Source organism: Anas platyrhynchos, chromosome 20 (genome assembly GCF_047663525.1).
Source record: "Anas platyrhynchos isolate ZD024472 breed Pekin duck chromosome 20, IASCAAS_PekinDuck_T2T, whole genome shotgun sequence".
Taxonomy (NCBI): Eukaryota; Metazoa; Chordata; class Aves; order Anseriformes; family Anatidae; genus Anas; species Anas platyrhynchos.
This window is the reverse complement of record NC_092606.1, coordinates 5,803,090-5,825,519: the sequence shown is the minus strand read 5'-3', so window position 1 is coordinate 5,825,519 and position 22,430 is coordinate 5,803,090. Positions and strand designations below refer to the sequence as shown.

General features: G+C 50.6%; 1 protein-coding gene across 3 annotated transcripts in view; it reads left to right on the top strand.

Annotated features, from left to right (window-relative positions):
- LRRC75A (leucine rich repeat containing 75A) overlaps positions 1-21,842 on the top strand; it is an 80,037-nt gene extending 58,195 nt beyond the window's left edge. For all 3 annotated transcript variants that reach the window (XM_072026119.1, XM_072026120.1, XM_027472183.3), the window contains one exon: positions 19,677-21,842. In XM_072026119.1, coding sequence (XP_071882220.1) covers positions 19,677-20,280 — 604 coding nt within the window. In that variant the 3' untranslated portion in view covers positions 20,281-21,842. The remainder of the gene's footprint in view (positions 1-19,676) is intronic.
- Positions 21,843-22,430: the final 588 nt, after the last annotated feature.

Sequence of the window (22,430 nt, the reverse complement as noted above, 5' to 3'; positions counted from 1 at the left end):
TAATTAGCTGGTAATTAACATACAGACACCTGTCACAGTGCAGGCACATGTCACCGTGCATGCCAGGGCTTGCATGTTTGCACGATGGGAACTGTTTGATTAAAAAAAGGGGAATAAATAACCCCATGCCCTTCTCACCCAGGTCCTCAGCAAAGCATCCTGGCCACCAATGTCCTGGTCCATGGTACCAAAAACCTCTGAATGAGGCTGTCGGGAATGGAAAGGGCTCCGTGTTTTTGGTAATACAATGCCTTACGTATGTAATTGTGGTGGTTTGTATTTTTAAAGAAGTGAGAAGTGCGAAAGAAGCTGCAATCTGGCAGGGCTAGGATTTGTATCCAGGTGTTTGCTGATGGTCCCGAGAGAGTGTTGGTTCCTGGTGTAGCAGATGTTATCTGTAGCCACAAGAAGAGACTAATCCCATGAAAAAAACTCAGTCTGACAAAAGATTACAGAAAAAGAGGGGAGGGAAACAGACATCAGGGACTAAAGGATGGGGGAAGCAAGCAGGATTAGGACCACGTCTCCTAGAGATCTGGCTCGTTATCCCTTGAGCCCTGTTGTTCATAGAGATCCTCATATCTGAGCAACACAGAGATGTTGTTACCTCCTCATTGACACCATCCTGCATATGCAAGAAGCAGGCATGGTTGCTCAGTATTTCTCAACCTCTAGTTAGGTGTTTTGCTATGATGGGATGTCACATCAGTCAATTTTCTTGTAATCTCTTGCATCTCTGCTGCTGTGATGTTCTCCACTACATTTCCCCCATCCCGAAGCCGCAGCCACCTCTCGTGTGTGTTTTCTGCCAATGTCTCTCCAATTCAGCCCAAAAGCCCCTTTATTGTCTCACCACTCTATCTCGTTGGGCTAAATTCCAGTTTAAACAGAGACTCCTTTCATCTCCGCCCAACAAGCAGCACAGTCAGTGCTCGAACACGCTCCGGCTTCATTATGCCTTGCTCTGAAATGTCATTCCATGGAAAAATGGCATCGCTCTCGGTTCACTCGAGGAATAGCCTTGTTTCTACTAATTTGTGGTGCTACCACAACAGCTGTGGGGTGCTTGAGATAACTGCGGTAGGAAGGAGAAGGTCAGTGAGGGGAAAGGGAGCTGCAGCGGTTGAGGAATGTGGCATGAGCACGCTGCGACCCACTGGGATCTCTCCATTTATAAAAGTCACATCCTCAGGACCTTAAATATGGATTTAGCACTCGAATATGTTGCCTATTTTCTTCATTCTCTTCAAGCTTAAGCCTCTTTTTATGTTTTGCTGCCTAAAGGGACTGATCCAGGCCCCCCTTGATGCCCTGCTGGTGCAGAACCTCAGTGCCCATCCCAGTGCCAACGCACCCACCTCGTGTATTTTCCTCGTGGTTTCGCCACTTGGGCAGTTTTCTCTGGTTCTGCCTCTGTTATGACTCAATATCCATCATTTTTCTCTTGGGACGAGCTAGGACAGTTGCCTGGGATGGGTTGTAAATCTCTGAGATGGAGGATCTGTTTAATCATAAAAGGCTCTGACACTGGCTGGCGTCTTCTGTCCCTCTGTGAGTGTTGGTGTGCGTGGGGCGATGCAGCAGGCAGGTGTTTGGCACTGCTGGCATTGCTGCCTGTGCCCTGCCTCAGCTGGGGCATAAAAGGCCTTGAATAATAAACATTTTTTCATGTTACATGCAAATGATGGGGCGATGCACGATAAGACAGAATGTAGCGTTTGTTTCCTTTGTTTTTCCCAGCCTGAGCAGGGCTGAAAATGCAGCGGTGGTTTCCTCTCACTCCACATCCATGGTGGCAGCAGCACCTGGGGAACCCCCCTGGCCCTGGGGGACGTGGTTTTATAGCACCCAAGGACACAGCAACAGCCTGGAGAGGATGTCTGGTAGCTCAGGGTGGACGGTCAGCCTCCTGGAGCTGGCTTAGAGCCCCTCTCCAAGCCTCATTTTGCCTTCTGGAGGCAGCTGGAAATGTGCTTTGCTCCCTTCTTTTTCAGCGCCAGTATTGCAATAATTTGGAGGTATTTTGCCCCCGAGGAGGCAGAGCTCCCAGCTCCCATTTGTAACACCGAGGGCTCCCCTCCTGGCTCTCCTCCAGCCAGGTGCCCCCCTCCAGCCGTGCCCCATTTGCTTTGTTTCCCAGGGTGTTAAAGGGGATGTGGGAACACGCCAGTAAAAGGCCTCTCGCCAAAGAGGAATGCTTCCCGTTGAGCTTCGGTCTCAAAACTGCTTGGGAATTTTTCTTTAGGGTCAGTAAATTCCTAGCTTTTCCTACCACTGTCATTTTCTTCCTTGGGAGAGTTCAGCACCAGTTAGGGGCCAGGTGACTCTTCTCATTGAAACGGCTGGGAAAAGCATCCCAAATATTTTACCATCCGAAATATTTTATCAGAAGCTGAGCCTTTGTAGAACGAAGGCCTGCATTTTCCCTCTTTTTTTCCAGACAGTGCTCAAAGGGTGAGTGTCTGCAGCAAGGGAGGAGTTCATGTGAGAGGCAATGTTAGTCTGAAACGGGCACTCCGGGATCCTCCTCTACACCCAGGAGTCAGCCTGAGCTCCTCCTTGCTCTTGTAAAACCTTCGGATGTGTTAGAAATCTGCTTGAAAATCCCATTTGGGCGAAGATCTACCTGCTCTGGCACAGCAGGAGTTCTTTGTTAGAGCAGAAGAGATGCGTGTTTAGATTTTGTGATGAACTTATGGAGGTTAAGCAGCTTTTAATTGTTGGTAGGAATGATCTTCTAACATCCCACTCCTAATTTCATCAGGGGCACAAAACATTTCTGTAGTGGAGGAATGCTGGCTGCTGATTGTTCATAGTTGCTTGTAGTGTCTGCATTTCTCTGCAAAGCCTTTGTGAAACACAAATTAAAAAAAAAACAACAAGAAGGGAGTTTCTACAGGGGGAAGCCTGGCACATGAATAATGTGCCCTTCCTTTTGAAAACAGAGAGAGAACGAATGTTTGTGGATGAAAATCCTCTGCTGCTGTTGGGAGTTTGTGGGCGAGCGATAGCAGCAGTTGTGGCTCCCGCAACAATGGCCCCTTCTGAGCCTCCAGTGCGAATCCGCCGCTGGTGGGAGGAACTGTGTGGTCTCCCCTTCATTAAAATCCCATCCCTGTGTGTGTGTGCACAGCAGGCTGCTGCAGAAGGGCAGGGATTTTGCGAGCTGGAGACCTTTGGGATCTGTGGGTGGCTGTCGTGTCGAGGGGACTGCCTTTCCCCGTCGGTTCCGGGGCTGCCCCAGCTTGGTGCTGTCCAGCTTACAGAGCAAATGCTGCCAAAACCAGGCTGGGACACCACCTGGTGCCCTGAGGGCTGGCTGTGTTGCAAGTCACTCCACCTTTGCAGCGGAAAGCAGGCGATTTCCAAGCATCTCTGCTCTTCCCTGCATGGCCTGAGGCTCCGTGCTGGGAAAAGTGTGCCACGCTTTTCCATGAGCAGGCCCACAGGAGGCTGCCGTCCTCACTGCCCTCCTCGCACAGCTCCTGGCCATCCCTGCCCATCCCCACGCTGGTGGTGGTGGCAGGCAGAAAGCAATCCCTCTCCCAGGGCAGACGCTAAGTGCTGCCTGTGCGTGGCAGATGCTAAGAACAGCTCTGCTGGGGTGGAGTGCAGCTTGTCCCCATGTGTATCCTGTAGCATTAGAAATACTGCAGTTATTTACTGCATTTTTTTTTCCTGCTAATTGCCCTAAAAGCACAGGAGAGTCCATCTCCAACTTATCATGCCGTACTTTTGCCATCGCTTGTCCCAGGAGGGTTGGAAATGAGAATTTAATCTCTGCGTATCGCGGCGGTTCAGCATTCAAACCCCCCTGGCTGAGGCAGATCAGCCTTCTTTGGGAAACACAAAGTGACCCCCAAAAGGGTCTCACGTCGTGGCTGGTGCCCTGGTGTCCCTTGTCATCGTGCCAGCTGCTGGTGGCACAGGAGGGGTCCCTGCATGAGCCCTGCTGACGGGGAGCAGTGGGGTTAACCACAGGACAGAGTAATCCGGTAACAGCGGGGTGAGTTCACCTGATGGGAAGACCTGGCGTGACACAGAAGAGAGCAAAGGTTTGGGGGAGGGAGAGTGGAAAACAAGGGGAGGATGAGCAAGGCACAAAAACCTCTCCCTTAGCTTCCTTGGGTTCTGCAGCCCCTGGCCACCCTCGGTGCAGTCAGTGGTGCTGAGCACCACCGTGCTCGCGGTGCATGCAGCATACTGGTTAAGGCATCGTCGTGCTTTGCTTGGCTTTTCTTTTATGGCATCGGTCTTGGACAGGCAAAGCACTTGCTGGGCCTTATTAATGAACTCTGGTGTCACTCTCTGCCCCGCTAATGAGAGCAGCGGCAGGATGAGGAATGGTGCTAAGCCCGGCTCCTTCAGGAGGGAGCAGTGCAGGAGCCAGGCAGCTCAGCCATGAGTGCAGAGGGAGGAGGGAAGCCAGCTGGCATTTACAGGTTGTTTTTTTTAAGCCTTCCCACCTCTGTGACCTTTCTGCCTGTCTGCAGCCCCATGAGCATAATGGCAGTGTCTTCCTAACAGCTGCAGACGAAGTAGGAGCTTCCCTGAGCAGGCAGATCTCATAACCTGTGGGGGATATTCACCTTCGGCTTGGTCTGGTATGTGCAGCACTCAGCTGATGTACATAAAAACATATTTTCTGTGCTTTGAAGCTCTGTAGCAATGCTAAGGAGGACCTCAGGGGATGGGGCTGCCTTCCAGCACAGCTGGGACCTGCGCTCTGAGCCTGCTTGTGTCCCCCTACAGCACCCAGTGCAGCCCACGAGCAGGCTGACTGCGATTCAGAGCATACTCCGTGGGAGAAAATAAAATAAAAAGGAAAAAAGTGAGGTGCCAGAAGTCAAGACGGAGTTGGGAGAAATATTTGGATGCAGGTGATTTCACAGGCGTGCACTTTTCATCACCTTTATCCTCCTCACCTTGTGTTCTTCATGGTCACTGGGCATCTCCTCCCTCTGCCAGCCTGGGGCTCTTTGGACTTCAGTCTAATTACTCAGGAGATGTCTTTCAGCATTAAGCAGCATGGTTTAGGTGCCACCTCTGGCTCAAGAAGTCCCTAAAGCGCTGCAAGCTGGGAGGATTTTCCAGAGAGGAATAACTGATTAAAGCCCTATATCCTCTACTTAAGCATTAATTAACATCCAGACACAGGATCTGCACTCGGTAGACCTTGATGTGACCAGAAATATTTTTTCTTTTGCACTGATGCTGCTGTCACGGTATCAGTGTGGGGCTGGGCTGAAATGTTCCCAGGGAAAAATGTTTTCCAGCGGAGATGGTGACCAAGACAGAGGTGTCCCCGTGCCAGGGTCCCTTGGGATGTCGGTGCACATCAGTCTGCCTTTCCCAGGGGAGGCAGAGAGGCTTGAAAGGAAGGTGTTGTGATGTTTGTAGTGAAGCAGCAGCGGGTTCATTTAGAGTCAGAGGCACTGGAACAACCTTTGGTGAGATGCAAACAGTTCTGGAGGGCGAGTGGATGAAGGGCCTGAATCCAGGGGAGCAAATATTGGTGAGGTCTGTGATTAAGAAATCATTCTGCAGCGTGCTGCTTGTGGCAGTGAAGCACACTGTGCTTGCTTTTGTGGGGGAAATTGGAGTCCTCCTGGCAGCCTGCTCCCCCCCTTCCTGGAAGCACCAACATTTCCCAGCACGCTCTGACCCTACACACCCCAAAAACCACCTGGGGAGGAGGATAAGCAGGTGGTGAATCACCCATTTCATTCTTTGTTTCCTCTGGAAATTATCTAGCCACTAGATAGGTGAATTTGGGGTGGAAACGAGTTATTTTTGCAGGGGAGTAGAGCACTGCAGCAGCATGCAGAAGGTGGGGGCTGCTCCTGGGCACTGCCTACACTCTTCCCAGCCAGCGCTGCTCACCCTGGGGCCCGTTTTGTGCGATGGAGATGAAAGCACCGGTTTAATTTCCCAGCTGCTCGGTGAGTTTATATCATCTGGCTGAGACCAGATGATCCATCAAACCGTTTGCTGGAGGCCAGCAGGTTGCTCGTGGGCTGGCGTGGCTCCGGAGAGCGCGGTGCTGCCTTGCTTACTGCGCCAGTGTGGTTTGCTGGGACAAGGCACGAGCCCTGGCTCAGCACCCGTGCGTGGGTGGGGGATGTTGTGTCCCTCTGGGTGCCAAACCGGTGCCGTGGCATCAGATGGAGGTGTCCAAAGAAAGCTTCATCCCAGCTCCTGCACTGTGGGCATTCATAGTGTGAGCGTGTTGGTGTTTTGCAGCATCAAGACATTTGGACTGATGAGGTTTAGGGCAGATGAATCGGTGACCAAGCAGGCCAAATCCTGACGCTGCAGGTCCAAAAATGCCTTTTTGGCAGCCGGTGAGGAGAGTGTGTCTGCTTGCAGAAGTCTCGTAGCTGTGGGAAGGGAGCACGGTGTCCTCGCTCTGTCAGAAAGCGCCGTGGCTGCCTTGGGGCTTTTTCAAGACCCTGGGACCCAGGTATGCCAACAGATTGTCAGGGGCTGAGCCTGGGCATGAATTTGCAAGCTTTAAGCAAAATGTGAGGAAAACAAAATGTGAGCAAGCATTGTTATGCAGTCCTCGGATGGCGACAGCCGGAGACACCAGCTGCAGCGTGGTTTTGTGCTGCGTGAGGTCTGTTGAGCCTCCATCCAACCTGAGAGCATTTGGGACTAATTCAAATTGGTGTAATTTGCCTTGGAAATAGGGAATTTGCCTCGGCCACAAAGAGATCACTCCTACAGCCAGCACCCCTTTGCTTATGGACAACGAGTGCCTCTTCAGAGGAGTTTCTCCTGCCTGAAATAACTCCTGGCAGGGACACTTTGCAAGAAAGCAGCAGCCAGCATTGATTTTGGCCGGGACCCGGCTTCATCTGTCCCACACCAGCTGCCCAGCATTGCACAGGACTGTCAGAGTCGTGCCCTGCAGTGGGGCTCGATGCCCTTGCCATCTTCCCTGTGCAACATTTGGGAGCTCTTGCTTACAGAGCACGGGCCATGCAAACACACGGTGCTTGTTCCTGCAACTGCTCACCGGATTCAAATGAAATGCATGGCAAATAGGGATTTCCATTGATTCAAATTTCTGCCTTGCCTTCACTTCGCCCACACAGCCCTGCAGCAGCTCGCCCTGGCTCGCTGGGCTGCTCCCACTGGCTTTTTGGCTGTTTTTCTGCTGGTGCAGGTTGTCCCTGATGGCTGCGTAATCGCAGTGATGCGGCGGCTGCTCCCCGCAGCTGCTGCCAGCCCTGCTCACCTTGCTCAGCCAAAGAGTGCCGGCATTAGCAAAGACCAAATTTTTAAGCTTCTTGGAACTAAACTGTAAATTATGCATGCATATTGAAATGCCATCCGGGTACATGCTGCAGGGCAAGATGTAGTGTTGGAAGGGGCTTAAGGTTTTCCATTCAATCACTGTAAAATGAGCCCTTACCCCGTGTGTTGCCCTCCACAAGCCTACTGGGATGCTCCGGAATTTAAAACAATTAACCCAAACAGTGGAGTACCATTTATTACCTTTTTTTTTTTTTTTTCCCTGCTGATGAATACCGGTTTTGACAAATGCTCAAATTGCCTTTGCTGTTCCCTGCTTGAACAAATGAACTGACAGCCAGAAGTACTAGAAAATAGCCTAAAGGAGAAGAAAGTCTTCCCTGGCAGCAAGAGTGGAATGAGGTGATTTACAGCACCAGGGCTTTCCTCCCTGCTTGTGTGCTCTCCTGAGCAGGCTCACACTGCTCAACCTGCCCCAGCCTAAAAGCTTCAGGTAGCCACCAACACGACCTGTGCCTTAAAACCTTGGCTCCCAGCTTCCATCCTCCTCCTCCTTCCCCCCAACACACTAAGAAATAATTCAGTTTTCTCTGAAGGAACATTCCTAGGTGATAATTGGCTTGAAGGGAGCTGGAGCCATGCTCTGGCCCTTCCCTTTTTCCCCTTAGGAAGAGTTAAGAGGGCAAGCAGTGGGTACGGTGGGAGCAGGACCAGCAGCCCCAGTGACATCCCTGCACGCCCTTGGTGGCACCTTGCTCCCTGAACGTAATTTTTCATCCTGTGCCTGATTAGGAAAGGCCTTTGACTGTTAAAGGTGTGACTTTGTTGTTTTTTTTTAATAATTAGTCCTCCGCTTCCTCTGCGTCTGGGGGAGTGGAAATTAGATTTGCTTTCGGCACATTGCGGTGATTGCTTAAATCTAGCCTCAAAACTCAGGAAAGCATCTAGTAGAAATTGTTATTAAAGTAGGAATCGGCTGGCGAGATAATTAATCCCCTGCACACGCTTCCTCCCTGCCTTGGAAGTCCTCCAGGCACCCCATGCCCGCTTGTCTTGTCCAAACCCCGCTGCCTTATTCCTTTTTTTCAGCCGGCCACCTTGCAAGAAGCTGCCCGGTGTGGCTGGCTCCTGGGAGCCCCCGGCTACGTTTCCCAATTAGGGGAATCGAGCTTTCTGGTGAAGCTTTGATAGTGCATGGGGTTGTTTTTCTCAGCCCTTTCACGTTGTGTGTCGTTAGCCGCAGTAAATGAAGTGCTCAGTGAGCTCATGCATCACACAGAGCCGAACCTCGGGGCTCCCGCTTCTGATCAGCTTTTCGGTTTTGTCGCCGCTCTCTTTGCATGAAAATAACGCTTTAAAACTGGGATGCAAATGCTGGGGTTGATGAGCGCGCTGGAAGCGGTGCTGTCCCCTGGGAGCCTGGCCCTGAGGTCCCAACTCGCCCCATGGTGACCCAGGCACAGATGGGACTCGTCCCTTTCAAGTCGAAGGCTTCGTAATTAGACGTGGCATATTCCCTTGGCTCAACGGGCCAAAAGGTGGAGGAAAACAGAATAAAGGTGCCCTCTGGCATGGGCCCAGCAGGGTGGTTGAGCAGCGCTCATGGCAGCGCTCAGCCCAGTGCAGATGGAGCTTCTGCATCCCAACGAGGGGCTGGGCAGCACCTCTGTTAGCAGGGAGACCAAACTGCAGAGCTCAGATCCCAACAAGGTGCTAAGTTTGGATTTTATGACTCTTGCCAACACGTGGCAGCTTGACACACCTCTGAAAAAATGGGACATTCGGGCCCCAAACTGATTTCTTGTTTGTCTAGCAAGGAGCCCAGGGTAGCGCTATGCTTCTCCGGGTGTTTCACCCTCCCCTTGTCCAGGGTTAGCACTTATACTGTTGTTTTTTTGGGGGGTGGAGGAAGCTGACCTCATGTGCTCAGTCTCTCATGATGATCACGTCTCACCTTTCTGCCAGAAGATGAGGATTTTTCCTCAGTAGCATCTCAGCTAAGAGAAAAATGTGCAACTGGAGCGAGTCCTCTCCTGCCCACCCTACTTTAAACAGCTTTTGGGTCAGCTTTTAGCCACTGGTGGCTAAAAGGTGGCTCACCATCCTCAAGGCGATGGGGCTGCAACTTGCAAAAAATATATTGATGCTTCCACACAATATGGGCAAGTCACCTTGGAAAGATATATGCTGATCTCTCCAGCATCACTCATTCTCTAACAGCTCAGAGCACAGCACCATAAAATGTCATCACTGATGGGTACAGAAAACAGAAAAAAGGGCAAAATGCTTGCATTGAGAAAGCTGAATGGGAGAGGGCGATTTGCTTGTGGTTTTAGTCATTGTTTTCTCCTAAAGCTCCCTGCAGCGCAGCATTTGATATGGCCGATAACAGGGCCTGTCTCGTGTCAGAAAAGCAAGTAGGTTAAACAGCCAGCTAGGGAAAATTCAGGGAAGGTTTTTGTGGTTTTCCTGCTTGTCCAGCACAATGTGCAACACGGGAGAGACTGCAGGAGCTGGGCGAGCGCTGCTGGCGTGCAGGCCGGAGCGGTGTATCAGGTTACCTCCGTTCTGCCCGGCTGAAAAGGAAGTCTTGGCAGCCCACGTCTCCTCTGATATTCGCTCCCTTTTCATCTTTTTCGGGGAGATGAAGGCTGAAATCCCCTCCGGGAGCAGGGCAATAATCTGCCAACAGCAGTGAAATGCTGCTGGAGGAGCGTGTTTGCTTCGGGCGGCGAAATACGCTTGGCGAGGCCTGCTTCCTTTCGTTCGGCGTTGTGTCCCCAGAAATGGCAGCAGCTGCTCCCTGCCCACCCTGGGCTCACGGAAAGGGCCTGTTAAAGGGAAATATGAGAGCAAATATTAGGTGAAGGGCACTCGCTGTGGCTTTCTCTATCTGCCTCTCTGCTTGGCAGCCGGTCACTCTGGCGGTGGAGCCCTTCTTGCTGTGTAGATCCTCCTAACAGGGGTGCCCTCATCTCCCCGGCCTGGCCCTAGGGAAGCCGTCAGCCCTACTACCAGAGGTGTCAGGGTGCCCTTGGCTCCCTGACCTGGTCCCGAGGAAGCCGTCAGCCCAAGGCAGCCCCAGAAAGAAGCAGGGCCCCGGGGAGCCGGGCTGGCGGCCGCCTCTGGCGCTCTGGCTCTCATCAGCGCAGAGCAGAGGCAACGGGGGACCCCTGCCTGCCTAAACTCTTCCAAATGTGATCTGTGCTCCGATAAAATAAACAGTTTAGGGAAAGCGAAGCCCCAGGCACACACTTTGGCAGCTGATCACTCCCTAATTGCAGGAAGAGCAGTTGGGAGAGGGCTTTTTTTTTTTTTCTTTTTTGATTCCTCGGGCTGGTTTCTGATGAGAAACTGGTCTGGAGGAGCAGAGTTGAAGCTTTTCTCCCTCCCCAACCCCAGACAACGATCCCATTTTCCTTCCCCTCGCACTGACGGAATGTAACCCATGTCAAGGAACAGGAAGCACAACCAGGGTGAACCTCAGGGAAACCCTTTATGGTTTCATACATGCAGTTCTCTGCAAGCTTTTCCTGAGCTTTTTGTGGTGTTCGACCCCCCCCAAGGGGCACGGTTGAGGCCTACAAGAGGCAGAAGTGGGCGCAGACACTGCTGTAACCCAGAGACCCACGGCATGGAGCCGATGCCCCTCAGGCCACCTGGTATGACCATGGTTGTTTGTTTCCCAGGCAGGAAAGGACGACGATAATTAATGCCAGCCCCTTCCACCCACATGCGGACAAGGCCTCCATCCACCCCCGGCCTCCCAGCCCAGCCCCTGCTGTCCTCCCTCTCTGGTCTTTTCCTTTCTCCTCCTTTTCCTTTCAACTCACCGTTTTGGAACTGTTTTAAAGATATTGGCAGCAAATTCCGTGTTTTTATGAACGATTTACTGATGGTTTCTCTTCTTGTGGCCTCTTTCTTTTGGACACTGAGAATTAAAACCTGATTCAAAGGTCTTTTTTTCCAATCACATCAGCCTCCCTTCTCTGTAGTGGGGAGCTGCTCATGTAAATCCAATAGGGACTTGGATATTTTTAATATACCTAATCATAAAAGTCCCTTTCCAAGGGCTTTTTCATTATTATTTTTTTCTGTGCTAGAATTTGAAGAAAATATTCTTATTGTTTGTTCTAACGTAAACTTGAACAAATTCTTATTCTGGTCGAATTCTATTCCTGGAGGTCATTTACAGAAGCGGCAATCCCAACATGTTGTTTTCTTTTAAATTCTTGATTGTTTTTCTGTTGGCAGTAGTGTAAATTGCCTTTCCTGCAAATGCATGTTATTAATGGGGCGTCAGCTGCAGTTTCTTATTACGCTGGAGTAGAGTTTGTTGGAAATATTCCAGCACGGTTTCTCTATAGGAAAATGCAGGTTCGTTGAGTGCAAAATGTATCATAGGAAGGAGGTTATAAATACTTTTCATTTCGGGGGTAAGGAGGGAAGAAAAATGGAGTACTCCAACAGCGCAATATTTACATTTTTCTACGAGAAGTTAAATAGGGCTATAATTATAGCAAAGCATTTTGATGGATGCCAAAGGCTTATTTTTAGAATTTTGTTTAGCAGGAAATTAAAAACAAGTTGGGAAAAATCCCTCTTCGTGTAACACATAAATGGTGGCTCTTGCAAAGAGTAAGGCCGGCGCTTTCCAAAACACTTCATCCTGCCTCCTCGGCTCTGGACCATGACGAGGAGCTGGCTGTGCGACATGCAAATGAAAGCCATTCTTCTGCTTAATTATCCCTGCTGGAGATATTTATCAAGTTGCTTCTTCGGCTAACGGCACTTCATTTTCTGAGAATCTCATTGCTTTTAAAGGTTTAATTGGGTTCTTTTGCTAAATACCACGGTGATGCAGTGACACTAGCGCAGCAGTGATCTCGCGGCTGTAGGCTGCTCTGAGCGGCAGGGGAGAGAGGTTTTCTGATGGCAGCTTGGCCATGGGAAGGAGCGGGTGGTCTTTTGGTCCATCCTGGACTTTTTGCTAGGCTTATCCTTGCCACCTGCTCTAGGGGCCATAAAACCCCACCAGTGGCTGTAGGTCACCGAATATTCCCCCAAATGCAGCTGCTTCTCCAGGAGCCCAGGCGTGCGCCCCAGGAGTTTGTCTCAGTTGGGTTTTCCTTGGGTTCCCGGGTAATGGAGCTGTGATTTCTGCTTGGCTGATGCTGGTGGGTCACATTTATGTGGCTTGGACTGAAAACCAGAAACATTGTGAGTTTTTTCCCCTTTTAAATTCGAGTAAATTGTTCAGTGTGTCTGTTCCCTTCTGCCTGCCGATATTTTTATTCTCAGCTTCCAAAATCAACGCAGTCTTCGTACTTCCAGCAGCCCACGTGTCCGTGAAAGGCAGTGCAGCAGCCAGCCCCTGCCTGTTCACAGAGCTGCCTGACCTTCATTACCCTGATCATTTTCCTCTTGCTCTATCCTAGCACATGATTGAGACCTGTCAGCCTTAGAAAGGGACCAAATAGCAAATTGCCAAAATGTTTAATGCAAAGAAAGTCTCTCTGTTATTTCCCTTCCTCAGAAACATGCTCTAGTGTGGAATTAGGCAGCTGGGGAGATGTTGGTTCCATTACCCAGCCCCAAATGAAGACTGTTTGCTGCTAATTCTGCTCTCTTCCTCTGAAAGCTCTTTCTCCCCAAAGAGACTCCACACCCAAAATATCAGGTTCCTTCCTCCACTCACACATTACTTTGGACATTAGGATGCCTAGGTGCTTTTTGAGCCAGAGCTGGGTCTTCCAAATCCAAATCTCAGCCCGTGTGAAATAAATACCCAGCTGAAGAGCCACAGGCTGTGCCATGAGGAGGCCATCCAATGTCAGGGTCACCAGGGGTGACAGGCAATGCCCCTTGTCCCCACCAGCTTGGAGGACATCGGGTGGGCTGCGTCCCTCCTGCTCTCGGTCTGGGGTGAGGTGCTGGCTTGTAGGCACCAAGGGCTGGGTGACACTGCTCTCTAGTGGATGGATAGCTCTTCATCGAGCAGGATGGAGATGCAGGAGCTGAGGCTGATGGAAAGGGTAGGTGCTCATTTGTGGATAAAAATGATGTTTTCTTGTTGTTTGCATCATGAGCTTTTAGAATTGAACACATCTATGGAGGCAGTACACAGGCACGGAGCCATGTTCACCTTCAGAAATGAAATGTGACTTAATCTGTCCATGATGTTAAGGAGTTAGTGACCAAGATCTTCCTGATGCCAGCAGTCCTTCCACTAAGACACCATGGCTGAAACCAAGACCCTTGCCGGCTCTTCTAGCAGGGTGCTGGTGCAGGGGATGCTCTTGGGTGCACAAAAATTACTTTCCCCATCCAACACCCCTTGCACTTAGCAATCTTTGAGCCTGGAATACGAGAGGAACAGGCCTGTGTAGCTTGGTGAGGAGCCAAAGAAAATTCAGCGGGATTTGGAAAGGAAAGGCGAGTAAACACAGAGCTATTCCTGGAGCAGCCCCTGCTCTTGGGCACGCAGAGGAGGTGAGCTGCAGGCATCACACACGCACACAAAGCTGGGCGTGCAAGAGGAAATTTGAGAGAAAATTGTAGCAAACCTTCCAGCTGTGCTCTTAACTAGAGGCTTAAAAAATGCTGAGCTGGAGCAGAGAAATAGCCCTGCGTTTGGTCTTCAGCAACGGCAACAGGCGTTCCCCCTGCAATAGGCTTTAAGGCTGTTGCGTGACGTCATTCCCAGCAGCCAGAATTATTTTATAAATGGAAAAATTGGTTTTGATGTCACACATCAGGGACAAAATTAGGAGCAAAGCCCACAGATGAAGAGCCGCAGGCTTGGGGGTCTGCCTTGCCTCCCCCCACATCACACGGTGCTCGCCTGAGGTTGTGATTCTGGCAGCAGGGGCAGGACGTTACCAGTGGGGATGTCGGCACGTTACGATGTGAAAACTGCAAACCTTAGCAGAACCGTGAACATTCTTGGAGCGAGAAGAGATCAAAATAACTAATCCCCACTGGCTCTTTCCTTCTTACCAGCAAAGACTTAGGAATTTCTTATGTGTTTATTGGTAAGCTCTGAAGGAGTTTTAAAGTTGCATATTTTTATATTTTAAGAAGTCATCTTTGCTCCGAATCGCTGTAAGGAGAGAAGTGAAATCTTTCTGGCTGTGAAAACCAGACTTTAAACTGCACTGTTAGTAATCCCCTAACCCTTTCTGTGGCAGGAAGCAAGGAGCTAAAGCAGCCATTGACTAATCCCAGCCACACACACGTGTGCCGAAGCTGCCGGAGGATGTTGGCGGTGGACGGTGAGCGTGAGACGTGGTGGGAACCGAGCGGCTTTGACTTTTGGATGCAAACCCAGCCAATTTTTTTTTTTTTCCACCATCCTAACATGACTGTCGATGTTATCAGCCACAGCAGCGCTGTGTCAACTTCAGACCTCCCACAAAGCCCTTGATCTGGGCTGCATCCCGAGCTGGGAGGGCTGCTGCTCCTTTCATCCGCTGGGAGCTCCGGCTCCTGGGTCAGGGGGTGTCCCACGGCTCATGCACGAAGAGCCTAGGACGCAGCGGTCTGTCCTCATCTTCTCTGTTTTACTCATTTTTATAAGTTCAAAACTTGTCTTTGGCCAAACACCACAACTTTGGGACAGGTCTTTTATCAAAGATTTATTTTACCCAACAAATGAGTGCAGAGTGTACAGTGCTGCCTCCCATGCCAACAATTTTTTTGTATTCTCAGAAATCTTGATACCTATTCTGTAAAGCCTAAAACAACAAAAATCCGTAGATTCCCCACATGGGCAGTGATATTTATGCAGCGAGATATTTCTGTGTTGCAGCCTTGGATGCTTTAGCAATGTGACCTTTAAAGAATTATGAGGGAAAAAAGTGGAAAAGGTAAAGGCCCAAAATATGAAGCATGTTTTCAAAGTCGATGTCATTTTGCTTTCAATAATTTTTGCTGGCATTTCTGTGAACAGTTTTCTCACCAGTGACATCACACGCATTTCTTCACTCTCTGGGGATGCCTCATCTTATTTCTTGATTCCTTTCCTCCAAGGAAGTGGCTGAATTGTCCAGTTGCATTTTATTACAGGGCACGTCGGCATCTCGTGTCCCTAGTTATAGAGCGCTGTAGGGAAATGGCCTGAATTTAAACCAGGAGGAAAGCCCTTTCTTCTAATTCTCTTTGATCTAAACATCAACATTCTCGGTCATGGGAACATTTCGTGAGCTGATCCGGTGCTGCATGCAAAACAGCTCTCGGTTCTGCAGGAAAGGGCAGCAATCAGCAGGCTGGCTTGCACGGGACAGCTTCACATCCCAGCAACACGTCCTGCCAAAGCGTTATCAGGGATTAGTGCATGGATTTACGCCAAAACCTATCATTACAGCAGTCAAAACCCTATATACTGTTTCCAGCTGGGAAGAAAGCTGTGTCTTCCCCTATGGAATAGCCTCGTAAAGCATGAGGATGTAACCAAGTGGGTGTAAGTGCTCCTCCACCACAACTCACTGGGATTTGTGTAATGGTAAAATCTTCCTGTAGAGATTTGGGGTCATTCTGTGGCAAACTTTATGGCAGGGCTAAAAGTTTTTACAGCTGCTTGTTACCATAATATCCTCCTCATTGCTGTGAGACAGTTCACAGGATCCACGGAGCTATTTTTATTAAATCATGTTTGGAGTTGGTTTGCTTGTTTCCCGAGGGATAGACTGAGCGTAGGCAGCTGCAAAGCAGCGAGCAATCCCCCAGCACAGGGACAGGGCTGTCCTGCTGACGGGGGAGATTTCCCCTACAGTTACTATAGGCTGCGGATCTTTGGGGTGGAAAGGCGATTTGTGCAAGGTAATCGATCCGTTTGGGTAGCTATCAGCCAAATCCCTCTCAAGGGAAACGGATAGATCCTTAAGGAGAAATTCTGTATTACTTCTTAGCAGGAATTGTATGGGTAAACCAAAGGAAAAAAAAAAAAAAAGCAAAGAAAAAAATAAAACGTGAAGCAAGACTGAATGCAGCACAAAACAAAAAAGAGCTGCCCTGAAGTTATCCCCACTCCCCCTTTGTTATCTTCTTGGGTTTGCTAAATTAAAGCCAGGGAAGAAGGCCCACACAAAGTCACGTGAAGGCAGGCAGGCAGCGTCACTCCACGCAGGGGATAAAGCAAGGATCAGCCCCTGAATGCTGATTTTAGCCATGCTTTTAAACGGTTATCACTTATTCACAGGGATATTATGCCCTTTTTTGAAGTGAGATCACGGTGGTAACAAGCTTTGGGCTCCCTGACTGCAAGACAAGAGTGGTTTAGGCTTTGTCAGCTTAGGTGGAAAGAGGTGTCTGCCAACATATAAATACATACATATATTTCTTTTTATATTAAATGTATTATTCCATCAGTTTCATTCCCATTGTTGCCAAAAAAAAAACAATATGCAGAGATAACCGTGTCAAATTAAATGTCTTTCTGCCTACGTACAGGTGGAAGGGGCCCTGGTGAAGGGATCATTACTAATTACTAATTACTCCCACTAATTGCCTGCAGAGGTATGTGTCTGAGGGTTCGGCTAACCCAGCACCCCACGAACTGTCACCAGCAGTGCCACGAGTCCCCAGGGCACAGGAGGGTTTAGCGGGGCCGTATTGCCGAGCCCCAGGACGCTACTGATGTGCTCGCTGGAGCTTGGCACCAGATCATTTAGTAACAGCTCCAGCACTGCGTGATCCGTCCTGCTCCAAGGGAAGAGAACTCCATTAGAGGTTTTACATTAAACACGGGAAAACATCAGGGGTTTGTAGCTGTTTTTAAAAAGCCCTCTCGCTCTCCTGCATGTTGTGCTCGAGCTCTGATCCTCCCCGTAGGTAAGGCACCGCTCTTATAGCTACCAGAGCTTCCAGAGCTGTTTACTCCTACAAATCCTGGGCTATTTTCTTGTGTTCAGTAAGCTTTAAGGCTGACCTAACACTTCTAAAGCGAGGCCCCAACTCTTTGGATGAAAGACGCTTAGGCTCAGCCTGGCAATTTTGATTTCGAACATGTCCTTATGGCAGAGCAACCCAGGCTCAGCTCAGGTGAAGGGGATTTGGATCAATCACTGACACAACTTCTCTCTGGAGGTATTTAGGCTGGGTTAGCTATTTGCCTAAAGCTTCTGCTGCGAGGAAACCAGAGCCCAGATCCAGATGCTGCAGCAGCCCTGTGCCCGCTGGCCAAGCCCTGACCCTTTCTCCAGCCCCGTTGGCAGTCGGGGGAATTCCCAACATCCACCCTCTCCAAAACACTTCATTTTAGAGCAACATGTTGGGGTGTAGCAGATACAGCCTCTCTTCACCATGTCTTGCAGCTGAGAGGAGCCCAGCTGGGTTCCTCTAATTGTGATCTTGCACCAAAATTAATAATAATTGAAAAAAAAAAAAGATTAAAATTATAGAAACTGTCTGGCCAGCCTTTTGCTCAGCAGCCTGCGTGAATAATCTTTGTCAGGGCAAACCGGCAGCTGAAATGTGCAGATAATGACAAACCGTAAGAGCAGCTCTCGTTAGACTTTCCCCAGCCCCAATCCCCACTGTGCCCTGTCCCCGGTGGATGCCTACAATAAGCCACAGGCTCACGCATAATGATCCAAGATTTGTTAAAGGAAAAAGAAAAAAAAAAAAAAAAAAGCTTTCCAATCAGTTTTGCCTGCCTGTGAGTAAGCCTCAAGTGATGGTTCAGGGCCTGCTGAGCGTGATTGCGGGCTGGGGCTGCTGTTTATGGGAAAGCACAGCCCACTCAGCACACGGGGAGGCTCATCCATCACCCTGGGCTGGGTTCTGCTCCTCGGCTCTCTCTCAGATGCCCGAAGCAATGCAGAGCCTTGCAACCATCTGGGCTTGGATGTTTTTGCACTGTTTTGCCCGAGCCCATGGAAGGTTGCTGGGCTTTAACCCCGAACTGTGTGACAGGTTGGTGCAGGCGGTGGTTCTTCACGGCAGCCCAGACTTCTGCCGTTCCCCCAGCCTCCCAGGGCTTCCCATCGAGGGTCCTGAGCTCGTGGTGAAGCCCTGAGATGCTGCAGGACAGGGCCTGACGGTTCCTGACGATGTGGTGGCACAGAGCAGAGGAGCCTGAGGAGATGGAGACAGCAGAAAACACCTCCCAGAGGAGGAGGCAAATATTCTGGGAGACTGCCCACACAATGAAATAATTCAAACACGTCATTTGAAAAGCTCCGGCATATGTTCAACACCATCCAAGCCTGATTACTACATGGCAAAACAAATAGATAATTTTTCTACATTCCTTTTATGACTTTGTAAATGTTTCAGACTGGACCAGGTCTGCTTGCTCCCACCGGCCTTAACTCTGGCTTCAGTAGCAGAAAGGATTTTGGGGACACCCTTCCTGGTGGCAATGACGTTATTTCGGCATTGAGCCTGGCCGTTTCTTATGGCTAGATTGCAGGAGCTGGTGACAGGCAAAGTGCTGGTGGAGATGGTTGCTCCCTGGCTGTCCAAAACCTCCCGCAGACACCGTGCTGCTCCAGGATGCTCGCCCTGCCTCATGCTCCCTGTCGCATATCCAAAGGTTTTTTCCTCTGCCAGGGCTGCAGGCAGGAACAGGGATCGAAATTACCCTCGGTCTCCCGGGTACTTGGGATCAGCTTATTAAGAAGTCAATTAAGAATGGGAAGAATTGGCTGACTGCTGCACAACCCCACGTTTTCGGGCTGGGGAATTAATTCGTGCAGCTGCCGTTCGGGTTAGAGCCGCTCCTGTTTTCTCGGGAAGACACGTGGTGGTCTCTGGGTGCCTCCAGTGTCCCGCTTGGTCGCTCCTCTCACACCTACAGAACAGCTGAGCAGTTTCTGGAGCATGAAGAGAGGGAAAATTTGATTTCCTTAAGGAGGCCTTAACATTTCACAGCCTAGTTTGGGTGCCAGGCAGAACCATTGCCCAACTCAGGGTGTAACAAAAGGCAAAAGAACTGCAGGTTTTAGTGAGAAGTTCACGCTTGTGCTACGGCAGTGGGTGAGAAAGGGGAGCTCATCCAGCTGACAGAGCAATTAGCAAGCACAGGGCTCTCCCCACCTCCTAATTCACTCGGAATAATTCATCAGCCAAAAGCCCTCAGCAGCCATCCTCTGCCGACAGGTCCTGATTGTAGATGTGTTCTTTGATTCACTTTGGAAGATAAATTGACCTGTGAAGCTCCAGTCGAGCTCGGGCTAATGAGTCTCTGTAGGGCCATCGTGGGAATTCACTCATTTATCTGAGGATTTGGCGGCAGCGCTCGGCTCCCCGGCAGCGAGGCTGGGGAGACACCACAGCTCCAACATGCTGACAGTGCTGGAGAATGGGTGGTTACCCCCAGCTGAGCGTCTCATCTAAATAATTCACAGCCTGCGAGAGGCACCAAGCAGGGATGCCCCCCACATTTACCCCCCTCTCCTTTTCCCCCCCTGCAGCTTGAAGGCCGTGCTGATGGGCAAGCCGCAGGACAACACGGTGGACTTGTCGGGCATCCCGCTGACGCTGAAGGACCTGGAGCGCATCGCGTCCTACCTGCAGCACAGCTCGGAGCACATTGACACGGTGGAGCTGTGCTTCACCGAGCTGACGGACGAGATGCTGCTGCAGCTGCTGCCGGCGCTCTGCGTGCTGCCCCACCTCACCACCCTCTCCCTCAACGGCAACCGGCTGACCAAAGCCATCCTGCGGGACCTCACCGAAACCCTCAAGGACCCCAAAAAGTTCCCCAGCGTCACCTGGATCGACCTGGGCAACAACGTGGACATCTTCTCCTTGCCCCAACCTTTCTTGGTCAGCCTCAAGAGACGCTGCCCCAAGCAAGGCAACCTGCCGACCATCCTGGAGTTCGGCGAGGGGCAGGTGAGCGATTTGGAGAGCCAGGATGGCCGGGCCGAGAGCCAGGAGGACCTGCGAGTCGATGAGGGTGATAAAACCCGAGCGGGCACGACCGACAGCATGGGCTCACAGCAAACAGACAGGACGGTGGAGGCCGGGGCGCTGCCCGGCTCGGAGCAAGGCGCCGCCACAGCGCAGACGTGATGCTCGGCACCGCGGTGGGCGCGTTGGGCAGGGGTGGCAAACCCGAGACCTCCACAATCGGGGTCCTGGCAGAGGGTGGGCGCAGGCGGTGGGGATGCTCTGGGAGCGCAGAGCGCCGCCTGCCTCCCCCGCCACGAACGTCGACGTCGTTCTCCTCGACGACCGCACGGACGGGATGGCGGTGAATATTGACATTGTGGGAAAGCTGGCCAGGGATTTTTTTCAAACGTTAATGCTATTGCTTTTTAACTCCTTAAAAAACGCATCGTCAAGGTGGTGTAAGGGCAAGGCCCGTAGAAGAGCACAGAAGCGGAGAAGGAAGGTGACCAGGTCTTATAGGATCCCGGCTGGCCTCACGGACAGCCCTTGGCAGACAGATGCCACAGCAGGACTTCAGACCTCTCCCAGCCTGACTTCAGGAGCTGCTGAATAGCGTGCCTGGTGAGACGAGCCCAAAACCTGATCACACACCAAGTGGGGGTGTCCCTGCTACCAGCCCCATGGGAGGGCTTTGCCTTCCTGATGCTGGCACGGAGCTAGATCCCGTGCCTGGATGCTGCCCTCTCCAGCCTTACCAGAGCTGGGCTGGCCCTGCTGCCTGCCTGGGGTTTATTTGGCTGTAAAATCCCCCTTCCCACCGGCTGTGCTGCTGCAATGACTCCAGGGCTTCTTCCCATGCGGTACCTGGAGCTGGCAGCAGGGCACTCGGTCTGTCCTGGGGAGTGAGCGGTGAAGTCCGGAGCTGGGTCTCAGCTCAGGCTCGTTGCTGTTGCTGCCAGAAGAGGCCACAATCCCAAAGGTTTATAAAAGAAAAAAAGAAATCCAGCCCCTGGGGTTTTCTCCCCTCTATCACTGCCATTCAGGACTGGGTGGACGCGGCCAGCCGAAGCCTCAAAGCCTCAGAAAGGTTTTGGGGTCACTTGGCTGTGTTCACCCCCACCCGGACCAGAAGTGCTTTGTTTGTAAAATGCTTTTTTTTGTTTGTTTGTTTGTTTTTAAGAGACATTGATTTTATTTTATTTTTGGATGGAAAACAGATCACAGCAGAGCATCAGCATGGGAATACACTTCGGCTTCTGAACCACATTTTCATTTGATCCTAAACCTGGGGAAGGGCAGGAAAGTGGGAAATCCTTCCCCTCCCTTACATCCAAAGGACCAAACAAGACTCCCCTTGCTGAGAGGGAACCCCTCTGTATCCATCCACAGCCTTCCCCCAACCAGCCTTGCAGCATCATTTTCTGCCTCGGAGCAGTGACCCTCTGGCTTTGATTTTTCTGGGTGTAAACAGACGTTTTGATCATTCCTTGGGTTCTCTTCATTTAACATCACTGCACAGGAGGCTGCACACCTTTTCCAGGGGGGTTCACGCTGTCGGTTGTTGTTTCTCCTCCATATGCAAGTAGGTAACTTAGAAGAAACTCTGCTACTCCTTTTACTACATTTGGCAAAGTTGAGTATGATTTGCATGTATACAAACCTTTTTTTTTTTTTTAACGCTAACTCTTTCCAACAGGCATGAAGAATCTTTGCAGTGAATAAACTGTTCTGTTTGAAATAAAGGAGCTATCCGTAATCAAAATAACTGAAAATGTTTAATAAAGAGTTGGCACTGAGATCTCTGTGCAGCCGGCTGCCCAGCTCCCTGGTGCCCCAGAGTGCCCATGGCCGCAGGGGCTCAGCACAGAGGCTCTGTTTCTCCAGGTCTCAGCAAAGAGTCACTCTAGCTGGCTAGAGAAATAAACAGCCCTATTCAAGGACTGGATTTGGTAGATTCAGGGGGCAAGGGATGTGATGGAGATGGACAGCCATCCTTATTTTACGTGTAAGAAATAAGTAAGAGCTCTCTTGGTACCCCAGTGCTCATCACACAGCTTCCCTCCCTCCTGTGCACAGCCCAGGTTCCCCCCCACCTGTTTAAATTATTTAAATCATAAGCTCCCTGCTGCACAGCTTTTATTTTCTTTAAGTATTTGCACAGGAACCAGCTGCCCGGGGCCTCAGCATCCACCTGGCCCCCCCAGCCTGGCTGTGCAAATCCAAAAACCAGAGCTACTTTGCATTTAGAGAGCTGCATCTTTTATTTATCCTTTGTACACCGACTTCCCTCACTGACAAAGCATCAAGCTCATTGCTCCAGCCATATTTCC